At 37.9% G+C, this 22,670-nt stretch overlaps 3 protein-coding genes across 4 annotated transcripts in view; 2 read left to right on the forward strand and 1 right to left on the reverse strand.

Annotated features, from left to right (window-relative positions):
* The window catches only part of LOC133515623 (regulator of G-protein signaling loco), a 153,204-nt gene extending 141,754 nt beyond the window's left edge, over positions 1-11,450 (forward strand). Inside the window, 9 exon segments of the mRNA XM_061848194.1 lie at positions 344-530; positions 1,013-1,168; positions 2,525-2,659; positions 5,766-5,942; positions 7,539-7,781; positions 8,875-9,021; positions 9,285-9,375; positions 9,516-9,685; positions 10,190-11,450. Of these exon segments, the coding sequence (XP_061704178.1) occupies positions 344-530; positions 1,013-1,168; positions 2,525-2,659; positions 5,766-5,942; positions 7,539-7,781; positions 8,875-9,021; positions 9,285-9,375; positions 9,516-9,652 (1,273 nt within the window). The 3' untranslated portion in view covers positions 9,653-9,685; positions 10,190-11,450.
* A 3,205-nt stretch (positions 11,451-14,655) lies between these two features.
* On the reverse strand, positions 14,656-19,122 carry LOC133531471 (large ribosomal subunit protein mL45). Its single transcript, XM_061869720.1, has 4 exons — positions 18,948-19,122; positions 18,618-18,861; positions 16,147-16,535; positions 14,656-14,962 (listed from the first exon to the last, which is right to left on the reverse strand). Exons 1-4 carry the CDS (start codon positions 18,969-18,971, stop codon positions 14,681-14,683), a joined length of 939 nt encoding a protein of 312 aa, XP_061725704.1. The 5' UTR covers positions 18,972-19,122; the 3' UTR covers positions 14,656-14,680.
* A 293-nt stretch (positions 19,123-19,415) lies between these two features.
* LOC133531169 (uncharacterized) overlaps positions 19,416-22,670 on the forward strand; it is a 28,518-nt gene continuing 25,263 nt past the window's right edge. The window contains exons 1-2 of one of the 2 annotated variants that reach the window (XM_061869303.1): positions 19,416-19,774; positions 20,100-20,171. In XM_061869303.1, coding sequence (XP_061725287.1) covers positions 20,111-20,171 — 61 coding nt within the window. In that variant the 5' untranslated portion in view covers positions 19,416-19,774; positions 20,100-20,110. The other variant, XM_061869312.1, reaches the window with a different exon arrangement.

Here is a 22,670-nt window from a genome sequence, read left to right on the forward strand (position 1 = left end):
GCACACTGTTCATAAAAGCAACAATTTTAACGAACTACGTTACTTTCACAGACAGTTTGGTACAATCAGCTCTTTGTCCCGTAAAATTGGTCACATTCTCCTATTTCATTTATGTGCTTCGACCAGTAGCGTGGCAAGGCATGAGCGAAGCGACCCCTCACCCACCTCCTCGCACTTCAGAGGACCCCTCGGGATCCAACCCTTTTTATTACCTTGGGAATATACATTGATAGAAAAGGGCCTCAATAGATGCGACTTCCCCACGACCAGATTAATTCACCCTACGCCAACTTTAGAACATCATCATATTCTACGTTAACACTTAATTGTTGTCGTTCCCCAGATTCTGGTGGTCGTGCGAGCAATACGCCGCCACCCCTGAGTCCGGACGGGCGGCCCTCGCGCAAGAGATCTGGTCGCGTCATCTCGCCGAAAAGGCGCCCGAGCCCGTCAACGTGGACGCCGCTGCGAGGAGAGCTACGGAACTAAGGATGCATCAGACACCAGCACCACAGGACCTGTTTCAACAGGTGCGTATGACAGACGTCAGGAGATCTGGTCAGATAGCCCTGCCTTAGCTTGTAAATGTCAAACTTAGACTAGCATTCACTTCATATTGTTTGTTATGAATGAGAAATGACCTCAGTGACCACGAAATACATTGCCGCTTTAGAGAGAGGCAGAAACAGTGTTTTTCTTTTTTTTTTTACTGCTATTTTTCCGTTTTTTTACTACATATGTGCCAAACAAGCATATCGCCCGCCTGATTGTACCTAAGCACTTCAGGGCGCCTGACACTCCAGAGGTGTTATATGTGCGTTGCCGACCCTAACACTCCGGACCCTCGTTGAATTATGACATATGACAACCTTAGACACTAAAAAAAATAAAAAAAATAACTGTTTTAAAATCCCTTCCATTCAATGTCAACACTTCTGTCTCCTGATAACTATAAGAAGTAGTTAACCTCGTAAAACTTAATTCAAAACTAACCTGGTTGTTTTCCCAACAGGCCCAAAAGCAGATCTTCAACGTGATGAAGTTCGACTCGTATCCTCGGTTTCTACGCTCCGGCGTACATGCGGAATGCGCACGCGCTGATCTTCGTGGGTTGCCAGCGCCGTACGCGCCGAGAGCGACGCAGCCTGACCCCCCAACGCCTACAAAGGTAAAGATTTTTATATTCTTTTTGTCACGATTCATTTAACTTTTATTATAACATTTAAAAATCTAAAATTTACCACTGAAATTTGAACCTATAATGCAGGAACAGTTGTTTTTTTTTTTAATTGAACGAAACAAAACAAATGCAACTCTGTTCCAATTGAGTATGGTTGAAATTTCATCGGACCTTGGGCCTTACGAGATATTATAAAACCTAAAGGTTGGTTGTCGCGGTACCAAAATTGTAACAAACATACCATTTGACTCGGACGTTTGGTGGGATATTACCGCGGTTGCTTGATTGTAGTTTTGGGAGAAAATTTGATATTTAAGCATTATTTACTGAGCATAATATAAATCAAACGCATAAAGCAAAATCTTTAACTACACTAAAGCTTAGTGAAGTATAGTGTTTCTGTTTCCTGGCCAACCGTCTGAATTAAGTGGTACATTTTGTAGTAATTTAGCAAAATAAATTATGATTTTTTTACTTGATACAATACAATACAATACAAATCCTCTTTATTGCACAACCTCTGAAAATGTACATGGAAACACATAAAAAACACGAAGATAGAGGTAAACAACCAGCGGCCTTATTACTACAGAGCGATCTTTTCCAGACAACCTTGCATTGCACCTTATGCAATTTCCCTTTGATTAAAACTTAATCCAGTTATAGTTACAAATCCAAATGATTACCAGTATATTCCTTAACACATTCACTTCCAGCAACCCAAACAGCTAAGCGCTTTTCGATACAAAGCGGAAAAAAAATGTTATCGGCTACGAACGCGCGTAGTTCGCGCTGGCAGTTAATGCGTTCAATCTCTCTGCTTTACCTTAAGGTTGACTGGTAGACAATGCCTTTTGGCATTAAGCCCGCCTTTTGTACGATAAGTTTTCTTTTGTGCATTAAAGTTTAAATAAATAAATATTATCAGACATTATTACACAAATTGACTAAGTCCCACAGTAAGCTCAATAAGGCTTGTAAGTAAGTAAGTAAAAGTAAATATTCTTTATTGCACCACAAAGAAGACAATGATGATGATGATAATGATGTGTTGAGGGTACTTAGATATATATGTGTAATATATAAATATTTATAAATACTTAAATACAAAGAAAACACCCATGACTCAGGAATAAATATCCATACTCATCACACGAATAAACGTCCTTACCAGGATTTGAACCCGGGACTATCGGCTTCATAGGCAGGGTCACTACGCGCTAGACCGGACCGGTCGTCAAATAAATAAATCTTCAATGAACACACTTGTCACAGCCTCACATGTCACCAGCACCTGCACCCGTCCCATCCACCCAGCCGACCCTAATAACCGTCCGTTGACAGTGTTTTGACGTTGAACAGCTGAAGAAGTCGGCCTCCAACGCGTCGGAGCGGCGCCGCAGCGGCGGCTCGCTGCTGCCGTGGCGGCTGCGCGCCGGCTCCCGCGACCGCGCGCCCGACCACGCGCCTGTCACTGACGTGAGTGTGTTTCTTGCCTTTAATATATTTTTTTTTATACTACGTCGGTGGCAATCAAGCATACGGCCCGCCTGATGGTAAGCAGTGTCCGTAGCCTATGTACGCCTGCAACTCCAGAGAAGTTACACGCGCGTTGCCGACCCTAAACCCGCCCCCCCTCGTTGAGCTCTGGCAACCTTATCCACCGGCAGGAACACAACACTATGAGTAGGGTCTAGTGTTATTTGGCTGCTGTTTTCTGTAAGGTGGAGGTACTTCCCCAGTTGGGCTTTGCTCTAGATCTGGAATGACATCCGCTGTGCTGTGCCCTACCACACAAAGCGAGATGACATTCACAATGCCCATACCTCCCTTTGGACGTAGTTTAAAGACGTACCCGGGTCCAATATACTGCCAAATCAATTTGTCCACTAGTAAATTTGGATTTCGCGCTTTTTTAATATGAATTGGGTTGTCACTGTTGTCAGACTACTATTATTCTGAAATTTATGATTAGTTAAGTTTTTACGTGTGTAAGCAAATTTAGAATCTCGAGAACATATTAAAAGCCCAATGAAACTATGCCCATTGAAAATAAGGTGAAAATAAGTCAAGTCAATAATAATACAGGTTGGTATGATTAAAAATTATGAATGCAAACTGACTAAAAAAATGGGACTTTAATTGTATGTGTTTAATTTGTTAAATATCAAAAAGTGGCGCCATCTAGAAGATCAAAGGCCAAAGGTATAGCAGCATCGTTTCGAGCGATAGCGCCATAACCTTTAGGTAGTGCCCGGTAAGATGGCGCCACTTTTTGATACAAATTGAACTTATTGAACACATATCAGTGAAAGAATAAGGATTAAAGGCAAATGGCGTTCTAAAAGTTTTAATTATGTGTTGAAAGATGGCTGTAAATTTACGTCGCTACAAAGTTTTCTTGGACAATACACCTCTTTTTCAAATTCTCTTTGGTTAAAGTACTCGAGAAATACGACCTATTTACCGTGTTGTTGTGAGAGAAGAGTCAATATAAATTGAGTTACTTCGGTAAACTACACCATCCATCGCTGGTTATATATCACTAACAAAAGTGGACCCGGGTATGTCCTTAAACTACGTCCAAAAGAGAGGTGGGCAATGTGAATGTCATCTCGCCTTGTGTGGTAGGGCACAGCACAGCAGATGTCATTCCAGATCTAGAGCAGAGCCCAACTGGGGAAGTACCTCCACCTTACAGAAAAACGCAGCCAAATAACACTTGACCCTACTCATAGTGTTGTGTTCCTGCCGGTGAGTAAGGTTGCCAGAGCTCAACGAGGGGGGTGGGGTTAGGGTCGGCAACGCGCATGTAACTCCTCTGGAGTTGCAGGTGTACATAGGCTACGGAAACTGCTTAACATCAGGCAGGCCGTATGCTTGTTTGCCACCGATGTAGTATAAAAAAAAAAAAAAAAAAGTAGGCATGAACAGTGATATCATAGTTTATTGTTTAATTATTATAATTATTGCGAAATCAATGAACACGAGATGTGTACTAACATTAAACAGCCGTGGAAAATCACGATAACCAACACAAATATTTGCCTAGCCACGTTTCCGCGCGTACCAGTATACTAAATATAGAACGCGGAGAAAACCTACGCCTAGCAGAATATACACAAACGCAAACAACAATATCGTAGGATTATTGACTTTAAAATAGATTTATAACGATTCTATAAATATACCTACGACAATATGGCTAGAACGAATAATACTTACTGTGCCTTATTATTATATTAAGTTTATGGGATTGCAAAATTCACGTTTCGATATGTGTGGTCAACGTGGTCAAAAATCGTGGGTTTAAACCTCGGTTGTACTGTTTAGAACAGAAAAAATCGTACTCAATAAAAATGCAAATAAAAACTAAAATTACTCTTATTTGCTTAGTTTCTTAAAATCCACAACTTAGATTGAACATGCGTTTCGTTTCGTCAAAAAATTTTAAAGATCAAAATTGTTTTATTAGGGGTGGGCGTAGTACCCACGAGCTTCAGTAAGCAGAATTTAAAAAATCTTGGCGCTTTTTTCGCGACGTTCGCTTTCGCAAAAAGAAAAGTATTTTTACACAATAGATAAAAATATTAAAAATGCGCGGGTTTTTTTTGATCCGAGATACCGGGCATAAAACGCCGTCTCGCTCGCGCTCAAGGTCAGTGAGAGTGAGAGAAGAACACGACGAATGATAGTCAATTTCAGTGCCTGCTTCTTACATCTTCCATCACCTTATCAAGCCATTGTCTGAACAATATGAACCATAATCCCTCGTGACAAGACTCATAAATATCACTATTTATTTTTACCATTTACCGTATATTTAGTTTGGTTAGCGCAGTTTTATTCGCTTGTTTTCTGGTTTTTACGTTTTCATGGGGCATTGTTTGCTTTAGGAATTTACGTGCTTACGTTTATTTTAGGAAATGAGACTAACTGTCTAATTTTCCAGTTTGTATTTAAGATGTTTTTTTTATTCGTAACGTGTTCGTTTTCTTCGTAAAATTATAAGGGAATGTAATTTATTTCCACTATTCTTTGGTCATTTTCAAACAACAGATGGTTTAATTGAATTGTGCGTTATGAATCTGATTACATACCGATCGATTGACCGATTTTGCTACTTAATTCCAAATTCCTGTAGCAGGCACTAGTTTAAAAGTTACGGTATTCTGTAATGTCATTTTTTAACCGAGACTACTAAACTATACCTACTAGAAAAGGCGGAAAATTCGAAAATTATAGGCGCAAATGATCGGTACACATTTTCGGTTTGCGCCTTTTTGTACTGACAAAGTTGTCTTGCCAGACTATAGTACCTTTACAGGCAATTTCGTCAAGTAAACAATTTAAAACAAATCCTTGTTTACTTTCTTATTTCTTGTTTATTTTCTTATGTATTCGCTTTGGATGTATTTAATTCAGTACATGTTTTTCATCAATTATGGATACAAGGATACCCCAAAAATTTATGTAGTAATTTTGTGACCGCACCACGATACAGGCCTAGCTTAGTGTGGGACCACCGAGCTAGTTATGTAATTTTATCTTCTTTCTTTTAATGAACGATTTTTTTTTTTTCCAGCTCGTAAAATCCAACATGTCCGGCCAGTGCTCGCTCTGTCGCGTCGTGCTGCCCGACGGCGCGTCGTCGGTCGTGGGGGTGGACGCCGCGCTCACGGTGCGCCGCCTGGTCGAGAGGCTGCTGCAGCGGCTCAACCTGCCGTGCCCCAACTACGACGTCGTCGTGAGGGACGACCAGGTAATATATCTCATTCGAAAACAATTTCTTACTTGTAGTCTTGCTAGTAAACATTCATCAAAATGAGATATTTGTACCTACCATAACTTGGTCATCCAATTATCAGTTTACCACCTTATTCTAATAATAATATTAATATTTTTATAGGACATTATTACAAAAATTGACTAATTCCCACAGTAATCTCAATAAGGCTTGTGTTGAGGGTACTAAGACAACGATATATATAATATATAAATATTTATAAATACTTAAATACATAGAAAACACCCACGACACAGGAACAAATATCCATGCTCATCACACGAATAAATGCCCTTACCAGGATTTGAACCCGGGACCATCAGCTTCGTAGGCAGGGTCACTACCCACTAGGCCAAACCGGTCGTCTTATGTATTTTTATTTTTTATCCTGATACACCTTTACAAATATTTGTTTGCATTGTACATATAAAGTCTCAAATCTAAACAAAACTGACATAATGTACGACATAATGACTTTGGGGCCATTCATTTGTTACCTTATCATAATGGCGTAGTAGAACGGGTGGATAGAACTTTACTTAAAATTCGAGTAGGTTGACTCGAATTTCAACACATGAAGATTTTCTTGGTTGATATAGACTGATAATATGACTTTTCATTTGTATGCGCAATGATGATTATGACACCAGTTGTTATGCGTATCAAAGATATGACTTAAACTTGTATGGAACCCAATATGGACCCGTCTGTCAAATGTAACAAGGTGTTGCAAATCGTTTGGGGTTATTAGTCATTTTGACGTGTTTGATAAAAAAACAATTTTTAATAGAGGTTTGATTTTGGAATAAGGGGGAAAGGCTTGAAGTTTTGAAATAAAATGGCTGCTGGCGCTGCTGTTATGTGAAGATATAGCGTATTATATTGTGTCATACATTTTTAGCCATAATATTTGATGACATACATAGCAGTTCTCATATATTTTTTGCGCATACCTAACGAACCTAACCTAAAATTTTATGCGAATTAAATTAATGACTAAAAAAATTATGACATAAATCATTTATGACAAAAACCCATTTATGTTCAAGAATAATTCTAAAGATTTTTATGACTTACAATTTTATGCATAAATTGTTATGACAATTAACAATATGACAAAAGTTGTTATGCGACCAGAGGGAGTCCCTTGACAGTTTACGAATATCGCTATTTGTCTATACTATTTTTTTTTATACTACGTCGTTGGCAAACAAGCATACGGCCCGCCTGATGGTAAGCAGTCTCCGTAGCCTATGTACGCCTGCAACTCCAGAGGAGTTACATGCGCGTTGCTGACCCTAAACCCGCCCCCCCCCCCTCGTTGAGCTCTGGCAACCTTACTCACCGGCAGAAACACAACACTATGAGTAGGGTCTAGTGTTATTTGGCTGCGGTTTTCTGTAAGGTGGAGGTACTTCCCCAGTTGGGCTCTGCTCTAGATCTGGAATGACATCCCCTGGCTGTGCCCTACCACACAAAGCGAGATGAAATTCACAATGCCCATACCTCTCTTTTGTACGCAGTTTAAGGACGTACCCGGGTCCGTACTACATAATATATCTTTGTTTTTAGGGTGAATGCTCAACCATCGACCCCTCCCAACCGTCCACGATCCTCAGCGGGCGCGAAGCCGTCGTGGAGCGGCGCTGCGTGGTGCGCGTGGAGGTCGCGGGGAGGCTGGTGGCGGTGCGCTGCCGGCCGCAGCGCCGCGCCGCGCACGTGCTGAGGCCGGTGCTGAGGAGGTATCTCCCGGGGGCGGCCCGGTATCGTCTGTTGAGAGATGCTGCGCCTCTGCCTTTGGACACCCCTGTTCAGGTTAGCATCTTGAGTTTCTTTTGTTACCCCTGTGACTTGTTAGGGAAACATTTCACTGTGACGTTTTGCGAGTACAATTTGAAATTATTTTAACCCAATTAGCACAAAAAAATTAAATATATAAATGTTAGACTCATACTCATACTCATTTATTGGTAAAATATACAATTTTACATGTCAGCAATAAAATACACAGTTGAAATTAAATTAAATTAAATTAAAAATATTTACTTGATCTACTTTCGATTAAAATAAAAGGATACAAATACAAATAAATAAAAAATGCCAAGTTAAAATTATTAAGTTATTCGGATAAATTAAAATCATACTTTAATATTATTTAAGCTACATTATGTTATTACATTTAAAATTAAGAAATTCATTAATGTCATAAAAAGCTTGGACAGTTAACCATATTTTTTATTTATTATAATTATAGGAATGTATTAGAGTTATTATTTCGACGACCGGTTTGGCCTAGTGGGTAGTGACCCTGCCTACGAAGCTGATGGTCCCGGGTTCGAATCCTGGTAAGGGCATTTATTCGTGTGATGAGCATGGATATTTGTTCCTGAGTCATGGATGTTTTCTATGTATTTAAGTATTTATATATTATATATGTCGTTGTATAAGTACCCTCAACACAAGCCTTATTGAGCTTACTGTGGGACTTAGTCAATTTGTGTAATAATGTCCTATAATATTTATTTAGTTTATTTATTATGTACAGAAATTGACTAAGTCCCACAGTAAGCTCAATAAGGCTTGTGTTAAGGGTACTAAGACAATGCCGTTATTAAGATTTGAACCCGGGACCATCGGCTTCATAGGCAGGGTCACTACACACTAGGCCAGACAGGTCGTCGAACAAATAATAAAACATTTTAAGAAACCAATTTTCTTACTTTCGCGCATACCGTCCGTATTACACAGGTTGAAAACTGTCGCTTTAACGTCCACTGAAGCAGAGTACATGTCCACAGCTAGTATTATTTATCTCTGTCAAAGCAAAGTCTGCGTAGTGTTAGCTTGTTCCAACTCTGAATTTTTAAGAACTATTATATGTTTATATATGTTTTACATATTGTTATAGGAGTTGGACGGCGCTCGGCTTCTTATACTAGAAATACCGGGGGGCGAAGAAGTTACAGAGGTGGAGTGCGAGCTGAGTGCTGATGATGAGTTGGATTCGCTCAGCGAGATGGCGCTGCGGCTGCACGATGATAACGCCGATGCCCAGGTAAAAATATGCGCTTAATATTTGACTTAGTAATATATGTGTGGGATTCTTAACGTATTCACTGCCAGCGAGATACACAGTATACAAGCTACGTTTGTAGTCAATAACGTGTTGTTTTTTTTTAACTTTTTTCACTTTGTATTAGAAAGTCCTTAAGTACAGAGAACTCGTCTAGCGGGACGTTGGCAGTGCATGTGTTAATAAATATATATATTTTTTTACCGTACGTTCCGTAGGTAGAAATAAATTTTGTTTTGTTATAGAGCGGCGCGAGCAGCACGAGCCGCAGCGACGCGAGCGGCCGCGTGCGCGCCGCGCTGCGCCCCGGCCCGCCGCTGCACCACCACCCTCCCGGTACGTGGTGTTTATTATTTTCACATGCTCCACGTACTTGTAATAAAGTACTATTCTGCAATAAGTCTGCCCAAAATTAGAACACCGTTTTATACGTTTGTGCTTTCATGTGTAGCTATAACAATATCATACCATTCCAGATTTCCTAAACAACCTGCAAGCGGCCCAACGGCAGCGGCTGCAGGGCGGGCCGGGGGCGGACACGGCAGCAGCGCGCGCGCCGCCGCCGCTGCCGCCCAAGCCCGCCGCGCGCCCCGCCGCGCCCACCCTCGTGTGAGCAGCCGCGAGGGCTGGAGCCCGGCGCTCCCGGGTACGTTCACTCACTATACGACTACCTCCCAAAATTGACTAGACTCAGACCCATCTAACAAAAAGTTTTTGGCAAAAAAATCATTTTTGGTACAAGCTTTTATCGCTGACTGTAATTTTCTTTCCACAGGCAACTAATACTCATCTAGACAATTCTAAAAACCCCAAACACAATTAGGTTCCGTTGTTTTATCACAGAGTTCCTATGGCCACCTCCGGTCTCCGTCATCAGATCTCGATGGTACCATAATATTGCATTGTCACCCGACTTGCATATGTATGCAAATTTTCAGCTTCATCGGAAACCGGGAAGTGGGTCAAATTTAACTTGCAAGATTAAGAAGTACGGAACCCTCGGTGAGCGAGTCCGACTCGCACTTGTCCGGTTTTTTATTTACAACGAAACATGACTGATTTTCGAAATTATCCGATTACATCTTATTTCTCAATTTATCGTATATATTTACATGAAAACTCAACCTAATCTTAAATTTTCTCATTGCAGGAACGACGAAAATGTTCAGTCCAAAATTAAAGATGGCGTACCCTTCAATCAGAAGGACATCACGTCAACTCGCAAGGTTTGCGGGTCGCCTCAGTTCAGACAAACTGTTGAAGATTTATTGAAGCAAAAATGTACAGTGACTCTTCAATTAGATGACGTGACGTCAAACTGCAAGGAGGTTGCCGGTCACCTCATTGAAAAGACTTGTTGATTTACTGTAATAAAAATCTTGAAGTGTAAACGACTCTTCAATTAATAGATATGAGGACAACCGCAAGGTTTGCGGGTGAAGAGACTGTTGAGAATTAAATATCTTGAAGTGTTTATTCTAGGGAACAAACGCTTAACTGCGAGTGAATTTGAAATTAAAATTGCGCTTAATTCGATTTGAACATAGCAATCATTTGAAAAATAAAACAGGGACAGTATATGTTCTTTAATAGTCATCGGTTTATCACCAGTACGTATAAACTTCAAGTATAATAATATGATAACATTCACTATTCTGAACCTAAGTGTATATTTGACACTTATGTTTTTAGACACATACGAAAAACACCGATTATTATTACTAATGTGGCATTACTGTATTCATTATAAACACGTGTCACCGACTTGTCCGTATTTTAAAATCAATACAGAGTCGTAAATGTTTGATATTCACGTATAAATAATATATTGTACAATTAAAATATTCCTAATAACGACGAGTGTACAAATGCATGCCATGAGACCATTTTAGAATGATTGCAATCATCTATATGTATAGATTCTCGTTTTTTGACCAATGTCCAGACTTCAGAAGTGGGATCATATTGTACAAAAAAAGTATTATAGTTGTAAATAGTTACTTAATAGTTACTAATATTTGGTGCCTTCCATAGACATAAGACTGCACTAACATTACTTTTATCGAATCGTGGAGCGGACCCTAATATTATAGAGCTAATTTTAAGATCTGGTAACAAGTTATTTGTATACATTTTTGTCAATATTCAATAGCGTACAAGCCAAGGTATGTTAAAAACTTCTTAAACAATTACCAGGACTATCTTGTCGAAACATTAATGTAGTAAAAAAGGTTGTATTTGACTTACATTCATGACATACACAAAATTTTAAACAGCACCCGTATGTGTAGCTATATCATTTGATTTGTGGAATTTTGTGTTAAAATAGTGAATAGTAATTTATTATTTAAAATATTGTAAAGCAAATGATTTATGCTCGGAGAGTATATGAAATAAAATAGTGTTATTAACTTATATGGTTTTATTTCATACTTAGAAGAACTAGGAATAGGTAGGGTTGCCATAATTATTCGGAACTGATACGGGATAATGGGGTAGTAACGGTGTATAGGTATTCTGCGGTATACGTGACAAAAACGGGACGGGAAAAAATACTGGACGCTATACTTAAATACGGCGATAGCCCCGTATATATTGGACGTATGGAAACCCTAGGAATATGCTACAAACATAAGGTTCTTGTCAAAAGGAACCGTAACACTTAATATGTATTAGATTTGATTGTCGTTTCGAGACAAGAAGTTTGATTAATTTAGTTTTTGATTGGGAGATGAAACATTTAATTTTCTACCTTATTGCAATAATCATAAAGTTAATACTACAAACCATACGATTGTGTAGTATGATTGAAACATCGACTTTATATTCCAACAACTCAAAAACGACGCTTACACTTATTATTATTAGTTATTATCTTGTTATTTTGTTTGTTATAAGAACGGACCTTACGGGCAATGAGAATGGGGCCAGTACAGCGCTACAGCGGTGTCACGCACACGAGTTCGAGCCAATCGTGCAGTCTAACGCCGCAACGCGATTGGTTGATGAGTTCGCATCACGCGCGCGTTTGGTCGTAACTATTTTTCTATGAAATTCCATATCGCGGGAAAACCATTTCCACTTACTAAATCTCAACAAATCACTTTAATTTTGATGTCGATCGCTTCAGCATAATATATTCTAGGATTACAGGTTTCGCTTTTTTGTAAATAGAAAGTTTTTTTTGTTTCGTAAATTTTGAAAAAAAAGGAAAACCTACACCTAGTTTTACATTGTGTCAATAACATACTAAAAATCATAAGAGAATGAAAAATATTTAAAAGTGTAAAAACGTTTTCTATTTTGTATGGGCGATCACATGCTTATTACTTCCCTCATGATTGGTACATCTCTGAATAAAAAAATGTGTTACTGTATAGAAAAAGCCTCATAAATTAAATAATATTTTTGATACCGTAATACAATGGCTCAGCGACCATAATCTACAACTAAATCTAAAAAAGACAAATTTAATTCAATTCCGACCCCATCAGCGGAGTCCATTAAATGTTAATTTTACTTACCTAGACAACCCAATTCGACCAATAAAGAACTGCAATCTCCTCGGTATAATTATTGACGAAAACATTAATTGGAAAACACACATAGATAAAATTAGTTTAAAAATATCACGCTTTGCTTATGCCCTTAGAAATATTAAAAAAACCTCAGATTTAAAAACAGCTCTTAGTGCTTATCACGCATTTACACAGACATGGCTTCAATACGGGATCGTTTTGTGGGGAAACAGCACAAATAGTGTAGATTTGTTCATACTGCAAAAAAGGTGTATTAGAATATTAAGTAACATAAAAAATCAAGAAAGGTGCAGACCTTACTTTAAAAAGTTAAATATTTTAACTTTGCCATCCCTTTACATCTTAGAAACATGCAAATTTGTACGAAAACATCCCGACCTATACATAAAAGCTAAAGACCGTCATACTAGTAACTTGAACCTAAGATATCAAAACAAGATTACCCTTCCTGCCAGTAATTTACAAATGAGTAACAAAAGTCCCTATAACATGTCTGTAAGAATTTTCAACAGTCTTCCTAAAGAAATAGCAATAGAATCAAAATATGATAAATTTGTAAATTAACTTATTTAATAAATAATTGTTTCTATTCTTTACAAGAATATTTAGATGATAACAAATACCATAAATAGGCATATACTATAAAATATTTTTTTTTTGTATATTCTGTAGTTTGTAGGTATGTTATAATTGTTTCATGTGTTAGTGTTAGATAAAATTGCAATACCCTTACAGGGTGTCATATTGTGAAACATTATATCATTCATTAAGAACATCTGTATGAACACCAATGTGAAAGCAATAAACTTTATTATTATATTATTATTATACACAAGTTGACTAAGTCCCACGGTAAGCTCAATAAGGCTTGTGTTGAGGGTACTCAGACAACGATATATATAATATATAAATACTTAAATACATAGAAAACACCCATGACTCAGGAACAAATATCCATGCTCATCACACGAATAAATGCCCTTACCAGGATTTGAACCCAGGACCATCAGCTTCGTAGGCAGGGTCACTACCCACTAGGTCACACCGGTCGTCAAGTCATAGGGATCATCATTGACCGCGTCAAGTATAACAACTATTTATTCTATACATCACCTATTCGCAACAACCGCCGTTTCGTTTTCATTGGTTCTGCTGGCAAAGACACAATTTCTTCTTCTAAAACCCTAGTTATATAGTTTCGAAAGTTAGTTGGGGTACAATCTAGAATAATCTTATTGTAATGAATCCTCTAAGTCCCGTACCGTACATGTTGGAGAGGTGTTTTTCTTTCTTTCGTTTCCATTGGAAAAACAACTTGAATAAACAAAACATCTGAAAATATTGCACACACAGTGTAGTTATATTTTGATACTGCCCTACTAAGCCAAATAGCGCTATCTTCTTCCTCGCGTTGTCCCGGCATTTGCCACGGCTCATGGGAGCCTGGGGTCCGCTTGACAACTAATCCCAAGATTTGGCGTAGGCACTAGTTTTTGCGAAAGCGACTGCCATCTGACCTTCCAATCCAGAGGGTAAACTAGGCCTTGTTGGGATTAGTCCGGTCTCCTCACGATGTTTTCCTTCACCGAAAAGCGACTGGTAAATATCAAATGATATTTCGTACATAAGTTCCGAAAAACTCATTGGTACGAGCCGGGGTTTGAACCCGCGACCTCCGGATTGCAAGTCGCACGTTCTTACCGCTAGGCCACCAGCGCTTTTTAAGCCAAATAGCGCTATATCAAAAGAAAATTAATTGCTAACTTATGCATACTTTCACTTCTATAGCTGATAATTCGCTTTTGTACGTTTTTCTGTTAACCTGTTTATGTGCAATAAAGTGACATACATACATACATAATTCCTTGGCTTAAAGGACTCGCATCCAGGCCATAATTGTTAAAAAAAAACATACATAATTCCATTTTCAAAATCATTTTTTACTCAACTTATTGAGATGCGCTATTTGGCATAGGAGTTAGAGAAAAAATATCTTGCCACAGGCACGTTTCGCGCCAATTTTCACCGCGCTTTTTATAAATGGTATCATATAGAGGCAAAAAGAAAAATCATAATAAATCTAACTATTTATTGAATATAAATCAATTATTAGCAACAACAGCCGTCTCGCTCTCATTGGTTTCCGCTGGCAAAGACACAATTTCCTCCTCCAACACCCTGGTCAACTTGGAAGGTTCTTTAGGCGGCGTCCAGTCCGGTATGATCTTATGGTGAATCCTCCAAGTCCCGTACATGTTGGAGAGGTGCTTCTCGAACACGATGTACTCGAGCACGTCCTTGGCGAGTATCTCGCTGCCGTGCAACAGACGGCCGAAGCGGTCGTACACGGCGAGCTGTTGTTGGGTATGAAAACGGACGGTTACCTGAAAATGGACGGCTGTGTATCAGATGTGTCTGCGGTATTGCGAGGTGATGGACGAAAGATGATTGTGATCTGTTTTTCCTAGTATGTAATCCTATCATATAATCTGAATTGTACAGTGCTTTGGTCTCGACTGTAATGCTGTATATATATATTAAAATATTAAATAAATAAATAAATAAAAAATGATAATAAATATTGGCACGTAAAAAATACTTGAATCGCGAGCATTGTGAAAAATATTCAAGCAGCAATTTAGAACGCTGAAGTAGATGGCGCTGTACAGTCAGCATCAATAGTAACGGATCAGCCTACGCGCCAAAATATCTACCGATTTCTAACAGGTTAAGAGTCTACAGCAAGCTGGGCTGAATTTCACCTTCCCATACAAACGCAGTTTTGAAAGATTCACGGTTAGTTTCACTAGATTTAAATCGACCGGGATATAAACCGTTATTATTACCTTTTATATTGATTTGAGCTCCCGATATTTCGACGCAGTTACATGCATATTGTTCACCCTCTTGTTCTTGTTTACCCGTGAACAAGATACATGTTAACTGCGTCGAAATATCGGGAATAAACAATATAAAAGGTAATTACGGTTTATATCCCGGTCGATTTAAGTCTAGTGAAACGCAGTTGTAATGAAACTTTGCACATACAATGATACGAGGTATATCTATGCCAGTATTTAGCTTATAAAACAAGTTTTGAAAACAAAACGAAATAGGTAGAGCATAGACAAGTTTGGTATGAAAATCTTCAGCTTACTGTATTTTTTTAACTGTGGTATGTGAAGCTACATAAACCATTGCGTTGATGTACACACGCGAGTATTGATGCTGACTATGCTACGCTAAATACGAGAACTATGGCGGTCTTCACATTGCATGCGTATGCGTTGCATGCACATGCGGCGTGCGGATCCGTATCAGAATTCAATATATTTCTAAAAAAAATACACCTACAGCGCCATCTGCGTCAGCTATCGAATTTGCGGCTGCAGTATTTTGCTCTACTTTAGACGTCCTTGAATTCACAATAGGCGGGTCCACACAGAGCGAACATACGCGCAAGGCAATTTCCTCGCGCGTATGCTCGCTCTGTGTGGACCCGCCTAGTGAATTTCATAATTTACCACATTGTCACCACTGAAACATTAATTAAAGTAAGAAACTGTACCTGTCCAAATATATTCTCCTTGCTAACAACATCTGTACACCTCGCATGGCACACTCTCGGCGGCTCCAGCGACTGAAGAAACTTCCACCGAATCGTCTTCAAGTGTGAATTATGCCTAAACTCCCCATACGCCTTCTCCGTAACATATATCTGCAATGCCTTTCTATCATTATTAGCTAAAGCTTCATGCGCTTTAATATAAATATCTTGGGCTTGTTGGCAGAAGATTTTGGAGTCAAAATCTTCTTCGAAGGACTTTATTTTGCGGATGGCCATCATGGATTTGGATTTTTTCTCGAGGAGTTCGGCGGCTTGTTTGACACGGGTTGTGGACGCGAAGGAGGCTTTGCCATCGCCTTCTGGGGGCACGTAGGGCTCGAAGGCACCGCCTAAAAAATGGAATAAGTTTAGGGGATGGAAATGTTTGCATTTCCTGTACGGACTTTAGATTTAGTTAAAATTACATTTTTAAATGTTGTTGGCCTACAATATCGTTTATAAATAGGTAGGTCCACGGCGGGCGCGCGCGTTTTCCTCGCCTGAACGCACCGCCTCGGCCGAGGCGCGTCTACACTGGCCGGTTTGTGCGTGAAGACATTTGCCTCGCGCGTATCTTCGCTCTGTGTGAACCCGCCTAAAGATTACTTTTTCAAATTATTTATTCAAATTGGCCTTTTATAGCAACAAGCACTATTAACTCGTCAAGTTTCGGGTTATTCTAAGTTAAGAGGTAAGTAATTTCTTACGTAGAAAATGCGGCACTACATAAATGTTAAAATTTCGATCTAATTATACAATATTTTTTATTTAGATAAGTCTTCTATCAAAAGGTCACAAAAAAAGGGTTTCTGCAAGGTCACCAGTCATTTATTATATGTTTTAACATTTCAGTTGAGAACAGGGGAAAGACTATTTTTTCTATGTAATTACAGAGAGTAGGTAGTCTCTCCGCTGATCTCTTCAAAAACAAGAAAAAAAAATTGAATTTGACCAGCCGTACAGATTCGAGCATGAATGATTAAATTGTAATGATTGAATTGTTGATGTTGTGTTGTTTGTTGTGATTGTTGATTGTGTATTCATTTAAACATGTCTTCATATCTCCAGTGAATTTTTTCGAAAATTATTTGTCAGGGAAGCGACGCCAGGGGAGAGAGTTCTGATATGAAAACATACATAATTATAAAAAGTATTTATTGAAAATAAATAAAAAAGTATTACTATAATCTGTGCACAAATAGGCGGGTCCTCACAGAGCGAGCAGCGTCGCGAGGAAATTGTTTCGCGCGGCAAAGGGCACATGTAGACGTGCTTCGGCTGAGGCAGCGCGTACGTGACCATCAGAAGAGCACGCTGCCTCGGCCGAGGCACGTTTACATTGGCCATTTGCCGCGCGAGGAATTTTCAACAAAGAAATTTTCAGGAACAAAGTATTTAAATAAATCATTTTGAAATAAAAGTAACCAGGGTAAATACCATGTTTAGTGAACAGTATCTATAATTACAGATGTCATATTCAAAATGACTGGCAATCAGCAAAAATATGACCATTTCTGGGTTGGTTGTTAGGTTATATTAATAATCAAATGCATCGCAATTAGGATTAAAATTGCAATAATGAAAGTCATAAATACAATATTTTCACAGTTACAAAATCGCTAGGGTAGGAAACCGAATATGAGTGACAAAATTTTTAATGTGTTTTTTAAAATTAAAAGTAAAAATTAAAGGGCTTTATTAATAACAGTACAATCAATAATTATATTAATTTTATGAAATATACCAGATTTAACAGATCTTAGGGATTTAGTCCGAACATGAAACATACTTATTGACATTTAGATATTTTGAGGATGAAAGGCATTCGGCCATTTTAAGTAGGACATAATTTGATATTTAGGCTTTTTGGGACTAAGTTGTTATGAAATAAAATACAATGGCATTATGATATTTAGGCGCAATGAAACTAAAGTGGTGTTTCATCATTCATGTAGTCTTGTGTGCTATAATAGGCTTTAGAGATAAGCTTACATTTAACATAATTTTTAAGTTCAGACAATTGCACAATTACCCAAGAATGATTTTTTAATTTATAGTGCCGAGTGAAAGGCACTGCAAGGTTATGCTACTTTCTAGTATTAATTTTATGTATGTCACAGTTTTTCTTAGAACTGGCAATGTTTTTATGTACATACAAAATATTCTCATAAATATATTGACAGTGCACTATCATTATTTTAATGTCCTTTAACTTATCACTGAGTGAGTCTCTATACTAGCCGTGTCTTATCCAACCTCGACATTGGCAGAATCATCAACACCTTGATGGAGCCATAACACGAAAAATTGATTGATTGAGTCTCTATGGTTCATTTTATATATTTCATGTCATGTAATTAAATTTCAAACCTGATTTAATCAATCACAAGCCAGCTGCATACTACTTGGAGGAATAAAAGGTTATAATATACCTGTAGCTGAGATGTAAAACGGGCGCTCGATCCACGGGCGCGGCGGCAAGAGCCCGCGCTCCTTCATCTTCTGTCGCAGCTTCTCCTTGGGAAGCGCGTTCGTGTCCTCATTGTAATCCGGCAGTTCCACCTTCAGGTACTTCTCGCGGCGGAGTTTCTTGAACTTCGGGTTCCAATGCTTGCTTGTCGTCGTGCGTGAGGATTGCGTCAGGATCGCGGCAGGGACTAATCGTAGGCTGCCCAACTGGAATGTTTAATTTAAGTAAGTATTTGGGAAAAGGATAAACGATTGAGTTTGTGTAAATAAATAATGATGATAGTGGGACTTACTCTGGACAGTACACATTGTGCCATTATCTTATATTGAAATGTTATGTATGTTCATTAATTAATCACTTGAAATATACAGCAAAAATTTAAATTTTTATTTATTTTATTCTTATAACCTAAAAATTAGCTGGATAAGAGAAGGAGAAGGAGAACTGTCATTTTAGCGTTTGGCTATCTATATTTTTTGATATAAACAAACTATGCCCAGGCGTACAAATTGCGTTTTGTTACCGCAATTCGTACGCCTGGTTGACACGATCAGCAAGTTTGATAAAAATGTTAGCGTGTCATCTCAGCTTTAAAACAAACTTTAGCTTTATAGCCTGTTTATGGTATTTTGTTGGTTCTGCCATTTTTAGTCAAATATTTTCCGTTCATACATGTTTTTGTAATTTACTGTTACAAATTCAATCAAATTTACTGTGTGATCTTGTAAAATAAAGTAATACTTATTAGGCCTAGATTGGGCTAATATATTGTGACTTGTGGTTTCTTTTAATTTGTTCTACGTAAACGTTCGATCGTGGTTGAACTATAATTTGCAAATTTTATTTTCTACTCATCGCGTGTAGAATTATATATTTTTTTAAACTAAATCGTTGTACACTCTACTAGAACATTATATTTAGGTTATTGGTCGAAATTTGTTTAGCGCAGATTTGAATCGATCACAGCAGAATATTAACGGATATCCGGCGCCTCCATACACGTTGTCTCTACCACTCTAGGGAATAGAGCCCGTCGCAGCGTTTCTTTCTTTTCTGAACAGGCGCAGTCCGAGACAACTCGCAAAAGGAGTAGAAGGCTCCTACATAACCTGTCACTACGTAAGTATCAGTGCACACATAACTATCTACTCGGTGCTTTGTTCGATTGGGGTGTATCACGAGACTTTCGCTGAGTCATAAGGACTTGAGTGATATCGGGTCGCGTAACTGGGGTCAAAGGCGTCGTGGTGTGATTTCTTGGCAGTTTCCGTGTTCAGAGTAGTAAGTAGAGCGCGAGGGGCTCCGCCATGAGCGCTGGGGTGTCGGGGGTGTAAATTATGAGTGAGATTTCTGAATGGTGCGGCACGGCGGACGATGACCCCTAGTCCGCGAGCCCGCTGCCTTTCCCTCGCGCCACTAATTGCCACGTGTGTTTCTGTTTCAGCAATAAATTGTATGAGTCAGAAGGTAGAAAAACCAGTATTATCGGGTCAACGGATCAAGACCAGAAAAAGAGGTAAGTTTTTGAATGTATTCTTATTTTTCTCTCAAAAATGGCAATTATTGATTGATAATGATGGCATTAACAATTGACTTGTCAACAGTTTATAGCAGTTCTAGTACTTGTTGTAATAATGATTTGTGTCCTAAAACATGAAACTATCAGGAATTTCATCAAATTTTCGTTGTTATTTTGCAACGAAAACACAATTACTTGTTATAAAAAGTGCACGACCAAATGATTCATTGTGATACTTCTTTACTTGTTCCAAATAACATGACTCAATGCTTGTATTGCTTAAAAATGATAAATAACTCTGAAAAACTTATACCAGGAATCAAATGAGTTCCTCTTTATGCCGAAGTTAAAAGAAGGAAAATTACATTGTTATTGTTAGCCTGTTTCATTTAGGCCTATAATTCGTGCTATAGGTATTATTGATAAGATATTGTTGAAATTCTATATTTAAGAACACATTTTATGAGTAATCAGAACAACCTTAAGGCTAAATTACTAGTCTGTTTTTGATAAAATTTAACTCAGGAAAAATGTGACCCCCATTCCATTTTAAATCTTTCACATGTAAGGTATGAATTATTGGGAATTTGTGAATTTTCGGTGAATCTTCGGAAGAAACCATATCATACTTGAATGAAAGGATAAATACGGAGTAATTTTAAGTCATTTTAATGCTTCCTTTCTATATTGATGTCAAAAAACGCCTAAAAGATAGTTTATCCCAAGCTTCACAACATTACATAACACTTGTTGACATTAACAGCCGTGACATTGAGTTTCTCTGGCACTTCTCGTGAACATGTATTGATGTCCAAGGATGTCATCTCGTTAATTTGTTTGACAACTATTTGTTTATTTATTGGCTCTATTTAGGAAATTATCAGGAAAAATCAGTTGTGTTAATAATGCTTATTGGTTATCACAACTAAATTTAATTATTAAGAAGTTATAGCGTACATTTATGAACAACATTTCATAGGTACAGACAGATACCGAGTAATATAAACTTAGTATAACATTATTGTTGAGACATATTAATTACTTTAAATGTTTCCTTCTGCTTGTACTTCATGTTAAAATCAGCAGCATTTTATTCACCATAAGTATTTAATACATTTAGAACATTATTGCTTGACAAGAGAATACTAAAATGTACATATGTGACGTTATCTGTGAAAAGGGACCTTATTGTCGGTGGCGCTTACGCCGTTATCAACGATGCTCCCTTTACGCAGTGCGGCGTTTTAAGCGCCATCGACAATAAGGTCCCTTTTCATAGATAATGTCACATATGTTTCCAATATACTTTATTATCATATTTTTCAAATCATAGTAATTACACACTTTTACAAATTGTCAATTGAAACTACAACTAAACCTAAACTAAAACTTAACTAATCCTATATAGTTTTATATTTGATATGTGGGTTTTCCGAATCATCATGAGTTTTAACTTAATTTGGCGAAACAGTTCATGCAAATTTTTGTTAGTCATCACCAGCCAGTTGGTGAAATTTATAGTCGTCAAAGACTGAATCTTAATGTTTTCTATATACTTCTAATTTAAGAAAATGATGCTTCTTAAAATGTATATATTACTTTATGGGAACATAGATAAACTAGATATGGCCTTGGGATAGTTAAATTGGTTAATTATGTAAAAGTATGCCACTTGGACTTTGAACTCCAAAGTTTTATAACAATTTATTTGCGAGTCTCTTTGGAATTATCTAATAACCAGTAAATCTGACAACTTACCTATTTTAAAATAAACACCCCTATAATTTGTATCATGTCTCAAAATTTAGTATTACATGACTTACTATTTGAACTGATTTAAACAAAAAGAATGCTGTTATCAACATATATATCGTGTCATTCATGAAGACGCGTGCCTTGTCTTGTAATGCCATGTTATCAGAGGTTAGATTTGCCAAATCTGCATGTTATCCACAATGACACGGACTGTACTGATGCTCTCAGTTCACTATCTCGCCATCAATATGGCCAAGGTTAAGATTTAGCACGTCCGATTAGGTACAGTCATGTACAGTTAGCAGATTATTGACAGACAAGTAGGTGTGTCCTAAATTTTTGTCACAATTATCTGTTATATTTCTATACCTCTCGCCAGGGATCGGAAACCGGTATTTTTTGTATGGGAACGAAAACTGTATTTTTTCGTTCTTTGTTAATTATTTCATTCCTAATCGGGCAATCTAAGAATACGAAGTCGTTATCTAAAAACACAACTGAGTCCTACATTTTGAGTATAAAATAAACCGAAATATATGGTTATTTCGATGTTTTTGCAAAAAAACCGGTTCCGATCCCTGCCTCTCGCATCGAATGGTGGTACCGATGATTCATTTTTACAAGCTATTTTAACTTGAAATGTTTGTATGTAACTAATTTTGTTTTCAAATCTTGCAAACCGTTTTTAACCACTTCCTGATATCCAACTGAAAATTTGCATACATATCTAAGTCGGGTGAC

This window comes from Cydia pomonella, chromosome 2 (genome assembly GCF_033807575.1).
Source record: "Cydia pomonella isolate Wapato2018A chromosome 2, ilCydPomo1, whole genome shotgun sequence".
NCBI lineage: Eukaryota > Metazoa > Arthropoda > Insecta > Lepidoptera > Tortricidae > Cydia > Cydia pomonella.